Raw genomic sequence first — 21,370 nt, forward strand, 5'->3', positions numbered from 1 at the left:
GGCCCATTTTGTTGCCCAGGCATGACAAATGGCTATGGTTATTTGTAGAATTGTAGCCCTCAAAAGGGTCAAATATAGATTGGGTCCCCATTGTGCTAGGTGCTGTACAGACAGAGGCCCTGCCCTGAAGAGCTTGCAGTTGAAAAAGAAATATTTAAACATTGTTGAAGTATTTTTTGTGTCTTGCTCAGACCTTCAACACTAACTTTACTCTAGTAGGCATAATTCTTGCATTCTGATGTTAATTTTGATATGGTTAAAGCAACATTTCTTTCTTGAGCAGGAGCTTTCCCCTATGTAACGAAGTGAACAATTCATGACATTGAATTGGATTTCTATGTGCTCTTATTGAGGAATTTATACAATATTCTCCATTGCAGAAAGAGGTGTCACCAGAGACTCAGCTTCATGCAAAATTGTTGTGTCTGGATAAAGATTATACAGAAGCTGTAATGAGTTGTCTTCCTTATAGAAGGTCTGTTTGAAAATTGTCATATGGCCCAAACATGGAGCATGAGGTAGTGAAAAGCAACGAATATTAATCTTGAACTAAATCCCTGAGCTGGAATTTCTGTTGCCCTGTTTAATCCAGCTGGTGGTTAACATCTGTGTTACAGACCAAGCATTTCTAGTATTTCCTCTTACCCATTGACTATACTGAGCAATATTTCTGGTGGAATTTAGTGAAGCAGAATGGTGGTTTTACTCTGCTACAGCAATATTAAAGCAGGTTAAATAACACTTTGATATTAATTTTCTCTGTCAAGTCTACTGGACCCTAGTGATTAACTTGAAATCAGAACTCAGAATGTTCATTGCTACAGGCTTTCCACTTTAAAGTACAGATGGAAATTTCCTCTTGGACTCATAAAATAAAGGTGTTGCCTATCACAGCATCTGTAAAAGGAATCGTGTAGAGGCTTGTTCCTGCACTAAACTTTGGCAAACAGTTCAAACTTTCTGTTTCTCTTGCATCTCATGATGACTAATTTCTAGGAATTTGCTTTCAGCCTTGATTTGTAGTCCCTTTTCAATATAAAATGTATAGAATTAGGGCTGTCCAACAATGAAAAAAAATGAATTGTGATTAATCGCGAGAATAAAAAAATTGTGATTAATTGCACTCTTAATACAGTAATAGAATGCCATTTATTTCAATATTTTTGGATGTTTTCTACATTTTCAAATATATTGATTTCAGTTACAACATAAAACACAGTGTACAGAGCTCACTTTTTATATTTTTATTACAAATATTTGCACTGTAAAAAAGAAAAGTAATATTTTTCAATGCACCTCATGCAAGTACTGTAGTGCAATCTCTTTATTGTGAAAGTGCAATTTACAAATTTAGAAATTTTTTTACATAAGTGCACTCAAATCTAAAACAAAGTAAAACTTTAGAACCCACAAATCCACTCAGTCCTACTTCTTGTTCAGCCAATTGCTAAGACAAACAAGTTTGTTTACATTTACGGGAGATAATGCTGCCCTCTTCTTATTTATAATGTCGCCTGAAAGTGAGAACAGGCATTCACATGGTACTATTGTAGCTGCAACGTATTTATGCTCCAGATACGCTAAACATTTGTATGCCCCTTTATGCTTCGACCACCAATCTGCAGGACATGCTTAGAACTATTTTTTCAGATTTTATTAGTCTGATCTAGTATTGGGCTGAAGTTTGTACTTTTGTAAATTTCAGAGAAACTTAGAAAGGGAGTTGTTCTGTATTAAAACCAGTACTAACTTTTTGCAACTTCAGTATCTTATGTTTACCAGAAAGCACTCTTAGATGAGTATTTTTGACTTTTAATATTGAAGAGTGATGGTTAAACTTCCCCCATCATATTCTCCCCTCCCTTCCAAACAAACAACTGTTCTCCAAATCAGGGACTGCATTTAGAAGTTCCTTAAATGTAAGCTGATTCACCAATCCTATTCAGGTTACTGAGAGTGTCCAGTCTGGAAAGTTTATTTTAAAAAAATCAGGCAGTTCAGTTCTTGTATTTACATAGCCGCTAATTTTAGACCTGAGCCTTCATTTTCTGAAACTAGATAAAAGGATGCAGATCTGAGAAGTAAGTGACTTAAAGCAATGAGCCTTAAAATGGGGCCCAATTGTGGTGGCATTCATGATGTGATAACTCCAGGGTGTCAAACTTTCTGAAGATACACGCTCATTTGAATTTTGTCTTTGTTTAGTATTCCTTACCAGCAAGCCATTGTTTCACTGGGCATCATGCTTTTTCAAATGGATATTACAGTTGCCTTGATGAAGAACAGATGGGTAGATTTGTTTGAATACAGTATAATGTGCTTGTGCAAATTATATTTCCTGTCTTTATGTAGGAGAAACGTTAAGATTGTCTTTTCTACTGAATCTTTAAATGTAGAACAAGGGACACGAAGGGCTTTCTGCACATGAATTCAAGATGGCTATTAGATGAAACTGTTACATATACTCATACGTATGTTTTTTGAGTGACAATTTCCTTTGTCTAAAGTCATTCCAACAAAATATCTGCCTGGTCCTCATTAATGAAAAACATAAGATGCCAGGAAAAGATCAGTATCGATTTAACCTTTTTAATAGGCAAGTCAATAATCAATTCAGGTCATAAAATGTCAGACATTAGAAGCCAGATAGTCTCATCTTTAGGCAACATATAAGGGGAAGAGAGGGAGGAAAGAAGCATTTCCTGTTGTCATTTTAGGTCACTTAATCTTTTTAATGGGGAGAGAATACAAGAGAAAGTGAGAGTTCAGAGAGTTCCATTATAATGACCCTGTTACGGCACATTGTGCACAAATACAGCAGAAATATTAGTGACAGTAATTCATCCTGCCACACCTGTGACTGACAACTGCGTTTCATGCAGTGTTGTTGTAGTCGCATCAGTCTCAGGATATTAGAGCGTGAGGTAATATTTTATTGCACAACTTCTGTAGGAGAGAGAGACGCTTCTCAGCTACACAGAGCTCTTCCTCAGGTCTGGGAAAGGTACTCAGCGTGTCTCAGCTAAATACAAGATTGAACAGATAGTTAAGCAGGGCTGCCGATAGCACATTCGGGCCCCGGTGAAAAAAAAACTTCGGGCCCCCCCAGCAAGGGCAGGGCCCCCTTCGGGAATTCCCTGCCCCCCCTCCCCCCCCGAAAGGGCGGACTGGCTAAAAAGAGCGGGGGGAAGCCGGGCCCCCTTCCGGACCGCCAGGCCCCGGTAATTTGTACCGGCTTCTCCCCCGCTCTCGTCGGCCCTGAGCATAAGTAGTTACCACATATTTTATGGGACCATTCAAGGTAAAGTGGCCTATTAACATCCCTTTATTCCTAGGACAAAAAAGGGGGTTAGTGGGTTACAGATTGTTGTAATAAGCCATAAATTCTGTCTCTTTATTAAGACCATGATTTTTAGTGTCTAGCAAAATTATAAATTCAAGTTGCCAGGCTCGTCTTTTGAAAGTGTTGTGCAGGTATCCTTTCAGGATGAGAACACAGGCGATAGGTGTTTTTGTCTTTTATCATTTTCCTATGTGGGTTCATTCGAGAGCTTAGTGATTTTCCTGGTTGCCCACCGTTGCTATTGGGCATTTAGTGCACTGGATCGGTAATCACATGTTGTGAAAGGCGTGTGTAGGACCCCTGGAATTTGAAAGGTGAGCTGTGGGGGGTGTTGATCATTGTGGCAGTGGAGATATGTTTGAAGGCCAGAGAGGGGGTTCACAGAAGATTTCTTTCAGGATGTGGTCCCCATTGAGTATGGATTATTGTTTGATGATACCCTGTATGGGGTCCAGTGTGAGGTGCTGGGTGACAACTAGGGATGTGCAGTCAGAGTGGCTGTAGATGAGAAAATGGTCTGTCTTGTGTCCCCCCCCAAACATCTGAGTTGAAGTAAATTTTACCTGCTTACCTACCTAGTGGCTCTTTAAAGTGGCATGAAGTTTTCTTCCAGAGGAGTTGACTAATTCAGATAAAAAGCTAGTCTTGTAAGTCCTCCTGGAGTTTGGAAGGGCCCCTTTAGCTGGAAGTGTGACTATGCATCCTGGAGGATGAGTAAGTTCTCAGTTCCATACGATTCAGACCTATATTGTACTTGAACAAATGTATATGTATGATTGAGGTCTATAAAATAATGACTGGTATGAAGTAAATAAGGAAGGTTATTTACTCCTTCTCATAACACAAGAACTAATAGGCAGCAGGTTTAAAACAAAAGGAAGTATTTCTTCACACAACACACAGTCAACCTGTGGAACTCTTTGCAAGAGGAGGTTGTGAAGTCCAAGACTATAACAGGGTTCAAAAAAGAACTAGATAAATTCATGGAGAATAGGTCCATCAATGGCTATTAGCCAGAATGGGCAGGGATGGATGGTGTCCCTAGCCTCTGTTTGCCAGAAGCTGGGAATGGACAACAGGGCATGGATCACTTGATGATTACCTGTTCTGTTCATTCCCTCTGGGGCACCTGGCATTGGCCATTGTTGGAGGACAGGATACTGGGCAAGATGGACCTTTGGTATGACCCAATATGGCTATTCTTTGTTCTTAAGGTGGTTCAACCCTTTAAGGTAGTAGGAACCAGGCCAGACAGCCGTGTTGAGAGGTCTGGCTCATCTAAATCCAAGCATGCTGGGGGACGTAATTACTTGAACTAGGGATCTGTGGTGTTAGGTGGCAGTCACATGACCAGCCACAGTAGGAAATCCTGTAGCTAACTTAGTCCGTGGCTGAAAGAGTACAGGGTAGAGTTCTCCAGAGATCCCAGGCAGCCTTCTGGGAGACGAGACCTGCAGAGACAGTCTCAGTTTAGGGATTGTCTAGCCCCGGGGATGGGGGGAGACTATACAGATGCTGGAGCCTATTACAAACTGCTACTAATTGAGCCCAGGGAAGAGAGCTATAAAGTTTTGACTGTTCATTTTTATAAACCAGACCCAGTATGGGAACACTACTGTGAAAACAGAACATGTGGAAGCTGAAACTAGAGGAATTCACAATACAGACAAGATGAAAAATGTTAATAGTGAGCATAATCAACCACTAGAAGAACTAAACAAGGGGTTCTGATGGGATTCTCCATTGCTGGAAATATTAAAATCAAGATTGGATGCTTTTCTAGAAGATACTTGCTTTAGTTCAACCATAGCTATTGGACTTGAAGCAGGAATTAATTACAGGAAGACAAATGGCCAATGTTATAGAAAAAGTCAAACTAGATGATCACAACGGTCTCTTCTGGCCTTAAAATCTGAGTGTGTGAAAATAATTAAGAACTTTACTTTGGATTCATATGTGGCTTTGACAAGAGGACATGTTAATATTTGTTTTGATTTAAGCATGCATTGTTCCTTAAAGTAGGGCTTTTAATATGAATTTATACTATTGAAGAGTTCAGAACTAATGAAGTACATCCTTACCCCGATATAACACGCATTCGGATATAATGCGGTAAAGCAGTGCTCTGGGGGGGGGGGAGGCTGCGCACTCCGGTGGATCAAAGCAAGTTCGATATAATGCGGTTTCAACTATAACGCGGTAAGATTTTTTGGCTCCCGAGGACAGCGTTATATTGAGGTAGAGGTATAATTCAGTTACAATCATGAAACCACTATTCAGTCAGTACTAGAGGATGCACTGTTGGATGGATGCCCAAGGAAGAGGTATTGTCAGCTGGTGCAGTATTTGACATGCATCAGACAATATGTTAGATCTGTAAAATGATGTACATACTTGTCTTAAAGTGACTTTAAAACATGCCAACAAAAATATCTCTTTTGAATATCTCCTAGCTGTGATATGTTAGTGAGAGTTTCTACAGAATTGATATTTGAATGTGTTTAATTTATATGCACTTCATTTCAATATTCCTTTTAAATTAATTGAACGATGGAAGTCTGAAAACATTAATTACAAAATGCAGAGGGCTCATTCTATTACTACTTTTTCAGGTATTTTTAGCGGACTCCCACAAGTGATCTGGCACCATGGTGGCCCTGTCCTTGAAGATCTGCGTCCGCCAGTGCAATGTGGTGAAGACGATGCAATTTGAACCATCCACTGCAGTGTATGATGCATGTAGAGTTATTCGTGAGCGAGTGCCTGAGGCTCAAACAGGGCAAGGTTAGTCTGTAAATCTATATCTCTCCCTCCTTCCCCCCCCCCCCCCAAGTTTGTTTAAAGAAAAAAAATGCACTTCAGCAATTTGTTCTACTTGAAAGGTGTTCCATTCTCTCTGCACTTAATGTTCTTGGTTGAATAGCAATTGTTTTAAAAATCCCATTCTTTCAAGGTCTAATATGCACTAAAACCACAAGCGTAAATCTGTAACTGGTTACAACTAGAGTGGGTCAAGTGTCTCATTTACTTTTTTAATGAACAATGGGTTTGAACAAACAACTCTTTTTTGTGAAACTTTCAGATTTTCATAAAAGGAACTTTTTTTGGCTGCCAAAAACTATAAGACTCAGTTGTTAGGGTTTTTGATGAAAATTTTAATCATCAAAACTTTCACTTCCCGACCAGCTCTCTCACATGCAGGTTGTGTCCACAGAGCATCTTTCCCTGTTTGCACAGCCACATCTACCACGTTGTCAAGCTGTGTTGGTAACAGGGCAGTCTGGGGAAATATGGGCAGCTGCTCCCCAGTACTGCAGCGAGTGGGGACTGCCTGGAGCATGCACAGTCAATAACTTTAGCAGGAAACGGGACACAATGCACTCAGCGCTAAGGAGGATACTGGGCCAAACAGACTACACAAGCTTGGTTAGAGGATCTTGTGCACAGCAAAGAAAAGTGCTGAAATGGTTACAAAAAGACAACTATGTGCCAGCCTGGGCCTACAACGGGCAAAACAATGTTGGCTCCCATAGTTACTAACCTAGGTTAAATGTGCCACGTGCAGATACAAACTGTGTTGAGTGAAACCATGCTGCTACCTGGTTACAAACTCAGTTGAGAAGTGTGGTATGGACCTGGAAAGGACTCTAGCCAGCCATGTTGTAAGAGCTATTTAGAAGTAATGCACAGGTATTGTAGCTGTAACACAAGGACCTACAGGCCTGAGGCCTGTATGACATTTATCTTAGCATAACCAAGCCCTAGATAATTTTGATATAAAATGGCAGTAATGATGTAGGTGGTTATTAGGTAAGTTGTAATTGACCGAGAATTTGACTTTGAGTCACAAGATAAGTATTAAAATAAACAAGAGGGGTACATGTTGGCAACAGGTGAAGTAAGATGCCTCAGAAGTATACTTTTGTAATTTTAGGGAAAGTTTAAAAGGATGCTGAATTTGACCAAAACATGCATGAATTAACCGTAGGTGTACCAGGGCAACAAATTGATGTAAATGTTAATGAATATAACATAAGTGACTAATTGACCTATTGAAGGTAGGGACCCTAAGTATAGAGGTGTGAAGGTACATATAAGGAAAGAAGGTTGAAACCATCGTTAATATGTATGAGACGTGGTGCGCGTTAGCATAACCCATTATAAAAGCTAAGACCCAGTCTGAGGACAGTAGGAAATGTTGGAATGTGCTGGCCTGATGACCATATGTTGATTGTCTCACCAGTTCCGGGATTCCTCACTATGGATAATGTGAGAATACAAGTGCTGGCCATTTTGTATTGGCACTATCTCCTTCGCTATATTACAGCATTTGTGATCTTGTTTGTTTTGCTAGTAAAGTTTATAACATTATTAGTCAGAGAATATGTAATGGATAGTTTCTCATTTGCTCTTCAAGGTCCTCATTCTGTTGACAACTTTTCTACTGTGCCTGATTCAGAGGTAGAACCCTTTCAAGCTACTGCGTAGTACATAAATTCACTCATATCAGGCGACACAATGTTTTTGCTGAACCAATTCAGGTTTATCACAACCCTCTAGCTTTGTGCTGTTTATATTGTCCCTCTAGAACAGGGGTCGGCAACGTTTGGCGTGCGGCTCGCCAGGGTAAGTATTCTAGTGGGCCGGGCCAGTTTATTTACCTGCTGACGCGGCAGGCTCGGCCAATCGCGGCCCCCAATTGCTGCGGTTCGCCGTCCCGGGCCAATGGGGGCGGCGGGAAGCGGCGCGGGCGAGGGATGTGCTGGCCACGGCTTCCCGTTGCCCCCATTGGCCCGGGACAGCAAACCGCAGCGAGTGGGGGCTGCGATCGGCCGAACCTGCCACGTCAGCAGGTAAATAAACTGGCCCGGCCCGCTAGGGTACTTACCCTGGCGAGCCATGTGCCAAACGTTGCGGACCCCTGCTCTAGAATGTAAGACCTTACAACCAGGAATGGGGTCCTGGCCTGTCACTAAGGCCTCTAAGTATGACAATAATACAAATAATAAAAAATAATGAACCTGTTGATTACATATACCTCCCCTACTTTAGAGCTATTATTTCTGTTATAAATTTTGAAGCAGGTGTTGCCCACGAAAGCTTATGCCCAAATAAATTTGTTAGTCTCTAAGGTGCCACAAGTACTCCTCTTTCTTTTTGCTGATACAGACTAACACGGCTACCACTCTAAAATACTGTTGTTTCGCTAGGTAGTCTAATTATCACAAGAGTAGTGGTATGTTTTCGGTACAGAAATATTTTCTCCCTGTAGAGGAGTATTTTAGCATGACAGGGCCTTAGTATATGGATTTAAGAAAAGGTATTTTATTAGTCCAGTCTTGCACGGTGCTGAGTGTACTCAACTTCTGTTGAAATCAATAGAAATTTAGGGCTGCATATCTTTTTAACGTCAGGTGCAAGAGGAAGGGAACTCATCTAACTACAGATTTTCTCTTGTGTAGAAGGTTTTTTAAAACCTACAACTGCATTGCAATAAGTGTGTGAATGACACTGCTAAGTAGAAATATAATTACTGAGCTACTGTATCATACCTCTTTTGCTGATGAAGCTAATTGGCAAGTTTGACATTCCTGAGGGTACAATCTGGATTATAGGACAGCTATGCCCCATTAATTCTCCAGTGTGGTGTATGCTATGCACTCCTCTGCTGTGTGAGCCCACTCACATCAGCCCCTAGCGTGCAAGTCACTGCTAGACAAATACCAGAGTGCTATGCCTAGCCACTCTTCAATTATATATCGGGCGACACTTGCATATACCTAGTTCCAGCCTTGCACCCCAGAAATGTACCATCTTGTACTTCTCAGTAACTTACTGAGCAATACAAGTGCATAAAGTCCATCATTTTAACAAAGAAAATGATCATGCCACCAGCTTTTGTTACCTGAGTAGATTCCCCAAGCCCTTCTGCCAGAAGCACACTGGATTAGATAAAACATTAAAATAAGTTTATTAACTACAGAGATTTTAAATGATTATAAGTGATGTAGACATAGAAGATCAGAACTGGTTACAAAAAGAAATAAAAGATAAAAACCACAAGCTGTTTCCTAAACTTTACCAAGACTAAATTTGAAACAAACAGCTTTTCTCACCCCTCTCAATGTTGCAGGCAGTTCACAGTTCTTGGTACACAGGCTGGGGTCCCTTCCCAGCCTGGGACTAATTTTTCCCAGTTCCAAATCCTTCAAGCAATCTTGTTTCAGTAGAGAGGCAGGAGGAGAGAGTTGGCCAGTCCCTTTTTATATCCTGTCCCTTTTTTTTTTACTGATAAAGTCCTTGCTGTTTCATGGGGGTCTGGATGCCCCATTGCTAGAGCCCTGCAGATCTGTGGATATCCATAGCTCATTTTTGCGAATCGCAGATTAGATGAGGATACAAATTTTATATCTAAAGCCCTGCGGATATCTAAAGATTTTATATCTAAATCTATTTTATATCTATATCTTATATGTCTGAAGATCCGCAGATCATTTTTGTGGACTGCAAATTCGATGCAGATACAAATTTTGTATCTGGGTAGAGCTCTACCCATTACCTATATGCTTTGCACTCATTCCTTCATATGAATTGCAAATTCTTGCTCGCACCTTCTGTATACCTGCAGCTTGAGGTGTTTCTGGGGATGATATGCCAGTCCTTTGTTATTTCTAAAGAGCTAGTCTGGGTGTTCCCCAGACTCACAGCATGTTTCAATAACAAACATATGGCAAATCTCATAACTCCATATACAGTATTGATGCACCCATTTTAAACAGGGCAGTAATATTCAGCAGATTATGACTTTTCCAATGATACTTCGCAAGACATACTTTGTACAAGATTTATCAGAATTTTGTAAAAGTGGTGAGCATTATAGTGTAGACTGTCATGACAGGTTAGTTTGGGATACTACATAATTACACCAAGTGACACAGACTGGTTGGCTTGTCACTGTCACACCAGCACCAGAATGCAATAAACACAATATGCTAATTTTTCTGTAAGAATAATATGTACTGTGGAAAGGTCATTGCTTGTCCATGATTGAACTGAGAGGAATGAACATTTGGAGCTATATTAGATGCACAATTTGTGGAATGATTTGATGTAATTGACTGTATGCTGATCTTATGTTTCCTAATCATCGCTGTGTGTATGGGTTTGCTTTCCAGTGATTAGCTTCCTAAATTAATGTATGTAAGGAACTTTCTGGCGTGTTTTTACATTCAGGGGCTTTGGGAAAGGTTTATTCATTAAAACTCCATATTTTTAGGCTAAATTCCTCTGAGAAGCTTATTTCTTCATAAATTATATGTTTGAGACAGGTTACACAGCATCTATTAAAAACGCAAGCAGATTTTTTCTTTGAAAGCTGGCTCAAAGCAGTTTGTATAAAAATTCACTATCTTTAGGTGTTTAACCATTTTATTCAACAAAAAGATAAACCTCTTTAGGCTTTATTGGCAGAAACTATGGTCTTTATTTTGTTGCACTTCTAATGGCTGGTAGTCTGTATGGACCTGACGCTACAATCTTACTTTTAACATGTGTCAATAAAGAGATCGTGATGTGTTTAGTCCAAAGTATGTGCAGCGTACTCACAGATACTGTTATGATGGATACAAAAGAGAGGAATAACTTCACATAGTTGTAATTGCCAGGAAAGTAGTATCAATTGAATTAGATGTTTTCATGGATTCTTAGTTTATTCAGTGAAACACTTTCATCAAGTAAATTCTGCATGTTTTAAAGCTGAACTGTTGGTTAGTAGTATGAAGTGACTGAGTGAAAAGTCTATTAGCCTTAAATCTGAACTTTTCTGCATTTTTGATTATTATAAAAGTGTCTTATTCAAGTACAGTTAATTATAACTATGTATTACACATGCAGAATGAGATTTGCTTGATGAACCATCCACTTCAGTGTAGAGTAAATCCTATCTTTAAAATCCTGCCCTCTGCTGTCTAAGCTACATTTTCTTTAACTGGAGTAACTATACTTCTGCCAAACACTCATTAAGAGTGGAACGTAAATTGACAGAAGCTTGAACTTGAATTCTGGTCACCATATTGTTTTTCTTCGTTTGTTTTACCACAGTAATTGTGCCTTTTCTGTTTTGTTCCTCAGCCTCTGATTATGGACTGTTCTTGTCAGATGAAGATCCTCGGAAAGGTATTTGGTTGGAAGCTGGAAGGACACTGGATTATTATATGCTGCGAAGTGGGGTACAGCAAAATTCTTTCGTCTTTTTTTCACCAACAGATTTTGAGACAGTCATATAGTACAAAGAACTTAAGTCCTTGAAAAACATTTGGATGCAAGGACAAACCATTTGTTATCCTACAAGTGTCAGAGTTGGCAACCACTGTAGAACAGAATACCCAGCTAAAAGAATGAAAAATACTCATTAATTTTCTGAGTAAGACACAAATATTGGTCATTTGCATCCAAACGTATACATTGGTATGGTACCAGGAGGTGGTTTAGCCTTTTCATTGCAAAGAAGGGATTATCCTTTCTTTCTTATGTATGAGTGGAAGCAGAAGTGAACTGATATTTTTAATAGGGTTTGATCTCCTGGGTGAGATTCTGTGCTGAGCCTTTGAGAGGTGCAGTACAGAACTAGCATCTTTAAGCCACCTTTATGCCTACCCAATCGTGGGCTGCTCTAGGGGCCGTAGAGACCACTGGTGTAACTTGGACAACCCTTGGGGACTCAGTAACAGCTGGCCAGAACTTCTGCAGTGCTGCAGCCCTGCCCCTGAAACACCCTTCCTGACTCTAGCTCCACCTCAGCACGCCCTGTATGCCAGGGCTTGTGAGGGGTCCTCAGCACCGTTATGGCTGGTCTTTCACAGTACCTGTACTGGGGAAATCCTCTGAGAGCAGCCAGGGCTTTTAGATCCCCTTCATGCTGCTCTGGCATGAAGACTCTGCAGCAGGTTATTGAAGGTCTGAATAGTAGGGTTTAGTAGAGTCACTAACACAGTTTTTAAACTAAAGCAATGTTGACTGTCAATACTAGAACTAGCCCCTGATGCAGGCAACAAGCTTTTAAAGTTTGTCTAAATAGTTCTTAAAAAATAATGTTGTATTTGTCAAATTAAAACTTCAGTCTGCTCCAGATTTCAGCTACATCAGTGGTTTACAGGGTTGGAATGGTTCTGAAGCTGTGTAATTCTTTGTGTGGTTTATTCCCTAGGATATTTTGGAGTACAAAAAGAAACAGAGACCTCAGAAAATACGAATGCTGGATGGATCAGTGAAAACAGTTATGGTGGATGATTCTAAAACTGTTGGTGAATTGCTGGTTACCATTTGCAGCAGGATAGGTGAGATTTCTTGGTCTGAATTTGTAAGAGAACATGATTTCCCCCCCCTCCCCCCATGGTTTTTACCTTGGGTTTCAGGATTCTATGCATGTTATATACCACAATTTATCAACATCAGCCTTGTTATACCTGTTTGAAAATAGGTAATCAGTTACGCTGCATTAAAATACTCAAAATGGCTTTTTTCCCATCCCATAAAGCGGTTGCATCTGCCTTCCTGTGTGAATTAGTGGGGATTTACACGTTAAACGTTTTGCTACCAGATAGCACTCCCCAGTTAGAGGCGCTTACATTATTTAACACCTAATGTTTTAAATATTTCAGTATTTATTTCTTCCACATACAGTTTCCTTCTGTGAGGTGGTGAAGTAAAACTAACTTCATGCCTAACTAATGTTTAAGCAGGGATAGAATTTACTCTTCTATCTTATTGAGTGGCAAAGACTTCTATTTATATTAATGTGATCACTAAAGATATACAGGACTGGTTTACGCCAGTGTCTTAATGCTGGTTTGAATTGGGTACTACATTTAAATATGAATTGCACATTGAAAAACTGCTACAATTTAGTAATCAGTGAAAAAGTAGGTCATTTCTCCAGGTGATGTAAAGAAAAGGCTTAGTGACCAGAAATGCCTTCTTGCATTTTCACCTGCTCATTTCACAAACATGCCTAGCCACGGGGACCCATATTGTTGTCACTTCTAGACTTCACTGTGATATTGTGTTCTGTCGGGAGTTGACCATGGAAGCTGCTCAGAGCAGCTGGTGTACAGTATGGCTCCTTAGTCATCTTAGACTCTTTCTGTCCTGAATAGCACAACTCACATTCAGTGCTTAACAAATACTGGAAAACACAAGCAAGACAAAGAAATGAGAGCAACTTAAACGTGTACTAAGTGCTCTACACAGGCACTCGATACAGTTTCATGTGAAATTTATAGTGAGGATTAACATCTGTAAAGCGCTAAAGTTGCCTAGAATCCCGATGTTTCAGAGGCTTTCTTTCCCAGTGCTCTGCCACATTTTGTCTACCCATACTTAAGGAAGAAATTGCAGGAGTCCATGACCCGGAATTCTCCATCACATGGCCTCAGTTCTGGAACTTTATTCTGCTCAAAATCCTCGAGAGCTTGGCCTGGTTATATTTCTCAGGAGATATAAAATTTTTAAGAAAGCAACTTTCTTGAGACTGATAAAAGGTAAATACTGAATCAACTCCACTTACAGAGTGTATAATATTTTGAAGGATAATTTTCTGAGCCTGATAGACAGATGTTGTATTTTTGGTGCCAATTTTTATTAGAAAGATTGACTAGGTGCCATACTCAATAAATTCATATAACAATACATTTTAGCACTTGGTCTGGAATGTGCTTAGATTTTAACTTCAAATATACTACACTTTAAACAATATTTAGAATAAACCCTTTCCTGCTGTCCTAGTATATGTTACATTTTCATGTTTTGGCTGCTGGAGTTGCATGCTTATTCTGTGTTCACACTTGTAGGTATAACCAATTATGAAGAGTACTCCGTAATCCAGGAGAGCATTGAGGAGAAAAAGGAGGAGGGCACAGGTACACTTAAGAAAGACAGAACGTTGTTACGAGATGAAAGAAAAATGGAGAAGTTGAAGGCGAAGCTTCATACAGATGATGATTGTGAGTACTATAAGCCAAGAGGCTGTTTGACCCTGTGCACCGCCACCTGTGGCTGAAGCAGAAGCCTGAGTAACTTAGCTTTGAGGAGCCCCTGTGGCATGGGGTTTGGGGCATTTGCCCTACTTACTACCCCTTAACACTGGCCCTGGCCTTCATATGCTGAAAACATGTTTTTTGTGGCACAGGTGGGCCATGGAGTTTTGATAGCACGTTGGGGGGACCTCAGAAAGAAAAAGGTTGAGCACCCCGGGTTTAGGGTAATTTTTTCAAGGTAAAATATAAATTTGTGATATTATAAGGTGTTTGTGCTTGTGTTCCAGTAAACTGGCTAGATCACAGTCGAACATTCAGAGAACAAGGAGTTGATGAAAATGAAACACTGCTGCTGAGGCGAAAATTCTTTTATTCGGACCAGAATGTAGATTCAAGAGATCCTGTTCAGCTGAACTTGCTTTATGTTCAGGTATAGTACGTATAGCAGAGAAACCTCTTCCATCCTATTGAGGAATTCTGTGTGGTATTAGAGTAGCAGCCGTGTTAGTCTGTATCCGCAAAAAGAACAGGAGTACTATCAAGATAGCCCAGTAGAGACAGTTTGATAAGAAGTGTGAGAATACTTACAAGGCTATCTTGATTATCACTTCAAAAGTTTTTTTCTCTTACTTAATTGGCCTCTCAGAGTTGGTAAGACAACTCCCACCTGTTCATGCTCTCTGTATGTGTGTATATATATCTCCTCAATATATGTTCCACTCTATATGCATCTGAAGAAGTGGGCTGTAGCCCACGAAAGCTTATGCTCTAATAAATTTGTTAGTCTCTAAGGTGCCACAAGTACTCCTGTTGTTTCTGTGTGGTATTATTATAGCTAATACTGTAATTGCTTGTGTGTTTAGCTACCACGTGCACTTATTTCTTTACCATCCCTGCCCTGTATTTGAATTGGAACTTGCGGAAATTCTGTATCTCTTTCATGAGCTTTGTTTCTGGAGTTGGGAGCAGGTCTTGATGTCTGGTTTGCAGGGCCAAATTTTGTTCTCGCTTACCTTTTGCAACCCCACACACAACTGTGTGAACAGGGGAGTTGCAGCATTTGAAGACTATGGGTTTGTCTGTTAACTGAGGACAGACTGCCTCAGGAAAAATATTAATGATGGATAATCCTGAAAAACGCTGCTTGACTTTTCCAGACTAGTTGAGGTGTTGGCAGCTGGAAAAACGATTTATTGTTAAAACGAGCAAATTGGATGTGTTGGCCATTGTAAAAACGGCATTTGAAGTTACTTTGTGTCTTGGTGTGCATTTTCATGATAGAACCACGCTTCCCATTTTCTATGGCCTTGTTTATAATGACTCAACTGACCATATTGAGATGGGAAATAATTACGTATTATTTGGGAAAGAGGCCAGAGCACCTGTCCTCATTATAAAAGCGGGTTTCAGGTTTTTGCCCTTAATTTTCATAATCATTAAAGTTCTCGTAATTGCCATGTCTTAAAGCTGAAGTCTTTTTAGCTTTCACAGGGGCATTGGGGCTACCAGAAAAAGGCAAAAAATATCTGAGCCAGATGGATAAACTTTGCAGAGGGAATAGTTAGCTAAATTCTTAAAGCACCCCTGCTTTTAATGTCTACTTGTTTTACAGGTAACTTATAAAAATCGTGTCTAAAATAGACAAACTGGTTCTAACAAAACATGTTGTAATGCATCAGTAGTATGAACACAATCACAAAATCACTTCCTAGGAATTAATTATGTGGTATGGAGATTAACTAATAGGTCAGTCCTCCTGAACCTGGTCCAGGTCCATGATTACTGAAAGTTTGCCATCCAGATGACTGTTCAGGCTGAGAGATAGAAGAGTTCTTCAAGGGTTGGTCCCTGTCTGTATTCCACTTTGGGGATACACATGCTGTCTGTGCCCCTGGAGTTGGAGAATTTTGGCCTGTGCATGTGCTTTTGCTCTTCTTGTGCTCCCAACCAAGGAGAGAAAGTGCAGGGCAGGCCAACTGCTCTCCAGTTCCTTCTTACCACCTTATGGCCTGGGTTGGTGCATATCACGGCTAGTTGTAATATTTGCTGCTCTTTCCCTAGCTGTACCTGTGAAGCACAGGAACTTGGCTTAGAAAACACCTCATAGAGAAGGCCATGAGGCTGCAGTCGGACCCGGGACAGGGGGCACCTGTTGTACATCAGCCTAAATCTACACAGAGTACACCTCCCACCCCAAGATCCTATTCTGCTACAGTGGAGTCTGTACTCAGACTCCTTATTGGGGTCTCATCAGGAAGGCAGAGAACACTCACACAAACATAAAAATAGGTCTCCTAAGTCATCTCTGAAATCGTCAATCCTTAGCACTGTCAACCTCTAAGGACTTGGGACATGCAAAGTCCCAGGGCCAGGACTCTTAACACCCATAAAGGAAGGGCTTCTTTGATACCAGATCCCGTTCCAGTGACACCCATTCCATCAGTACAGTACAGTTGTAGCAACACGAAGTCTCCCTCTTCTGACCAGTTCAGTACAAGTGGCTTGGACCCCTCACACTCCAAGGAACTCAGAGACTTACACTGCACCGAAGAATGTCTTTGCTCTTTCTCCAGCATCAGGACCTTCCCTAATGAGGTAGATGGTGACTGCACCCATTGATGTTACCTTGGACCAGTGGCTTTCAACCTATGGTCCGTGTAGACAGACTATATCTAAGGGGTCCGTGAAACAGTCTTGGTGTTCCAGTACTTTGTGCAACCACTAAATTTACACACATGACAATAAAGGAAAATGCAGGTGGCCATCATCCATCACTGTTCATACATTTGCAATTAGTATTTTCCATATTAATTAGGTAGATAACTTTTCTTTCTGTTACAGCAGGGTATATTGTATGTAAATCACATGAAATATTTAGGCAAGAGGTTCAGTTTTGAAAACTGGGGCAGCTCTCTTGGCCTCAGTGGGACTGTGGCGATTTACACCAGAGAAGGACCTGGCCCTTTGTTTATTTTGTTAAAAGAAGAACAGGAGTACTTGTGGCACCTTAGAGACTAACAAATTTATTAGAGCATAAGCTTTCGTGGACTACAGCCCACTTCTTCGGATATGCATCCGAAGAAGTGGGCTGTAGTCCACGAAAGCTTATGCTCTAATAAATTTGTTAGTCTCTAAGGTGCCACAAGTACTCCTGTTCTTCTTTTTGCGGATACAGACTAACACGGGTGTTACTCTGAAACCTTTATTTTGTTAGTTATAAACATATCCACAATGGAATAACAGATACTTTCTGACAGGAAAGCTTGCTGCTTGATTCTTGGCTTGTGTTCTGGCTGTTCAGGAATTTCAAAGACACTTTAACGGCTTCTGATGTGCTTGACATGTCTCTACTTACCTTTATAGGCTCGAGATGACATTCTGAATGGCTCCCATCCGGTCTCCTTCGAGAAGGCTTGCGAGTTTGGAGGCTTTCAAGCACAAATCCAGTTTGGACCTCATGTAGAGCACAAACACAAACCTGGATTTTTAGAGTAAACCATTTTTGCTAATTTCTAAATTTGTGTCATTCTATCCATGCGGCAATGCATAAAACAGTGGGTGTGTTCTGTGTTTCTGTCATCTTAGACTGATCTTTGATCAGTCAGTGCCATTTCTTAAATCGTTACTTTAGTGAGCTTTATACTTGATTTAAGGTATTCAAGAGACTCTCTTAAAAATGGTGGTGTGCTTTGGAACATACTATGCTTCAACCTTGATTGTCAAGAACTCTTAGTTATTGTAACTGTTACATGATGCTCAGTTATGCAGACAAATTCAGTTCCAATTAATTTGAGTAATCAAACTTCTGGTGTACCATCTGTGTTTAGTCTCACTACTGATTGGCCAATGACTCTTTACTTAAAGAGCTACCGATGTCTCAGAAAACACTATATGTAATAGACTTAATTTATTCCTGGTCCTCATTACTGAGACTGGTTGCGTAACAATTACATAACAGCATATTGATTTCTTCAGGGTTTGACCATTGTCTGTGTATTCCCCTCCTGATGTGATGTGATATAGTGGGATGCTGTAGAAGTGCTAAGACAGGGGTTCTCAAACTTTTGTACTGGTGATCCCTTTCACATAGCAAGCCACTGAGTGCAACCCCCCTTATAAATTAAAAACATATTTAACACTATTATAAATATTGGAGGCAAAGCGGGGTTTGGGATGGAGACTGACAGTTCGTGACCCCCCCCATGTAATAACCTCGCGACCCCCTCAGGGGTCCCGACCCCCAGTTTAAGAACCCCTGTGCTAAGATAATACTAAGTGAAGGTTATGACACCTGGATCTAGTGTTCACAGTAGTTGTTCCCTTTAGAGGCATTATTCCTTTAATTTCTTAAAAAAAAAAAAGTTTTCCCATCACAGCAGGGTTTCCCATATTAGAGCTCATTTAACTTCTCTCAAACTGCTGTGCTAAGACAACAGAGTTCAGCTGCTGATAACCTTTTCGGGTTTAGTCTTTCCTGGTTATTTGCAAAGAATAAAAAAATTATTGTACCCAGCAGCTCTCTGGGTGTTGGACACAACCTGCAGAATGTAGATTTCCACTGTGCGGGCTATGGCAGACGTACTGTAACTCATTAAACTACAAAATCCTTTGCAGTATAAGGACTAGGTTTACTTGGTCCTGCCTCAGCACAGTGGGCTGGACTTGATGACCTCTCGAGGTCCCTTCACCAACCCTATGTTTCTAGGATTGTCTGATTCTATCTTTGACAAACAATATATAAATAATTGAAATTCACATCTTAGGGGAGAGAGGAGAGTTTTCCTCTAGTGGAGTATACATACAGCTCAACTTAAAAAGAGCCTGTTGTCTCTAGGGTTTTTTCGTAGAAATGATTTTATTTTAATTAGCCATAATTCAGTCAGAATAGTGAGGCATTTTATGTGACACTGATACAAACAGTATATATCCATTGTGCAGGCGTATGCCAATTCTTGCATGTACATTTCGTTAGCCTTTTTGTAACATTCAGTTAATGTTCCTTGATCAGCTTTTCCAGGTGTTCTTATTTTTTCCGTTGAAATATACTGATATGTTTAATCTAAGTCTGAAAGAGTTTAAGTTGCATAGAAGTTGCACATTACAACTCAATTGAAATAGGGTTGAGCAGTGTTCATTGACTAAACAATGTGACCTCAACACATAACAGGCTTCTATAAGAGATTCCATCTGCTTATACAAAAACAAATAAAGCAAATCCGGTTGATTACTTTTCAGCATTTTTCCAAAACAGATTGGTTTAGTTTACCATATCTACAGTATGTTTATAGGGAGAGCTCCTTAATAGTATCCTTTTTTGTCATTGATAAATGACTTTTGGCAAATAAAGATTATTGCCTGCATTTTGTTAACACTTAGATACTGGTTGTTGGAATTTCCTTAGAGAACATGCCAAAATAAATTTCCATTAGTATTAACTGTGAAAGTTCCTGGTTGATCAAATCTTAACTATCTGGATGAAGAAATATTTAAGCTTTGCATGGCACCTATGTGGGCAGACTGTGCTTTTAAATTTGAGAAAATAGCTATTAGAGAGGTCTTAAAGAAGCCCTTTTTCATTGGTATGTAGATAAGAGGGGAGTATTAAGTAGCTAAACTGCCCACCCAGATTTTTGGTCTCCAAGCAAAACCAGTAACCAATCACATAGCTCCTTTAATCCAAGCTATTTTGTAACAAGCAATAGCTTCCCCCTTTGTGGTGATTTCTTTCTTAATGAACATTAGAAAAATGTTCTTGATGCTCACGACAAACATCAAACTTTGGAAGCATGTATTTAATATCTTAAGCAAGTGAAGGAGCAAACTTATACAGGATTAAATTACTTTAAACACTGCTTGCTATTGCATGTTGGACTGAATGAATAGTTCAACAGACGAGCAATTAAAGAGATTTCAGTGTACTTGGGGTGTGATATTTAGGTGGCTTTGTTAGCACAATTAAATGAACTGCCAAGTAAGATTCAGTTATAGTGTCACAGCATAGATTAACACGATGTATTTTCTTCACAAGTAGGATTAAAATAATTTTAAACAGTGGGGATGTCTACACTGCAGTGTAAGCCCAGGGTTGGTTAGAACTCAAGTCAGCAGACTCTGGGTTTGTTAATTTAGAGCTTGAGCATCTACACTAATTTGTAACCCCAGGTTAAGAATTGTTGAACCCTGAGTCCCAACTTGTGGCTCCAGCATCTACACTGCATTATGTGGGCTTGAGTTCCACCACCAATATGCCAGACTTAGAATCATAGAAGATTAGGGTTGCAAGAGACCTCAGGAAGTCATCTAGTCCAATCCCCTGCTCAAAGCAAGACCAACCCCAACTAAATCATCCCAGCCAGGGCTTTGTCAAGCTGGCTCTTAAAAACCTCTAAGGATGGAAATTCCACCACCTCCCTAGGTAACCCATTCCAGTGATTCACCACCCTCCTAGTGAAGTAGTTTTTCCTAATATTCAACATAGACCTTCCCCACTGCAACTCGAGACCATTGCTCCTGAGAGCAGGAGACCATCTGCCATCACTGAGAACAGCCGAGCTCCATCCTCTTTGGAACCCCCCTTCAGGTAGTTGAAGGCTGCTATCGAATCCCTCCTCACTCTTCTCTTCTGCAGACTAAATAAGCCCAGTTCCCTCATCCTCTCCTCGTAAGTCATGTGCCCCAGCCCCCTAATCATTTTTGTCGGACTCCATCCAATTTGTCCACATCCTTTCTGTAGTGGGGGCGGCCCAAAACTGGACACACTACTCCAGATGTGGCTTCACCAATGCCGAATAGAGGGGAATAATCACTTCCCTTGATCTGCTGGCAGTGCTCCTATTAATGCAGCCCAATATGCCGTTTGCCTTCTTGGCAACAAGGGCACACTGTTGACTCGTATCCAGGTTCTTGTCCACTGTAATCCCCAGATCCTTTTCTGCAGAACTGCTACTTAGCCAGTCGGTCCCCAGCTTGTAGCAGTGCATGGGATTCTTCCGTC

The 21,370-nt window shown here is 40.4% G+C and overlaps 1 protein-coding gene across 4 annotated transcripts in view; it reads left to right on the forward strand.

Moving 5' to 3' along the window:
* TLN2 (talin 2) overlaps window positions 1-21,370 on the forward strand; it is a 382,138-nt gene that overhangs the window by 195,107 nt on the left and 165,661 nt on the right. For all 4 annotated transcript variants that reach the window (XM_054041883.1, XM_054041884.1, XM_054041885.1 and 1 more), the window contains 6 exons: window positions 5,956-6,127; window positions 11,474-11,571; window positions 12,549-12,678; window positions 14,191-14,343; window positions 14,664-14,806; window positions 17,740-17,867. In XM_054041883.1, coding sequence (XP_053897858.1) covers window positions 5,992-6,127; window positions 11,474-11,571; window positions 12,549-12,678; window positions 14,191-14,343; window positions 14,664-14,806; window positions 17,740-17,867 — 788 coding nt within the window. In that variant the 5' untranslated portion in view covers window positions 5,956-5,991. The remainder of the gene's footprint in view (window positions 1-5,955; window positions 6,128-11,473; window positions 11,572-12,548; window positions 12,679-14,190; window positions 14,344-14,663; window positions 14,807-17,739; window positions 17,868-21,370) is intronic.

The sequence above is a fragment of the Malaclemys terrapin genome, chromosome 10, assembly GCF_027887155.1.
Source record: "Malaclemys terrapin pileata isolate rMalTer1 chromosome 10, rMalTer1.hap1, whole genome shotgun sequence".
Taxonomy (NCBI): Eukaryota; Metazoa; Chordata; order Testudines; family Emydidae; genus Malaclemys; species Malaclemys terrapin.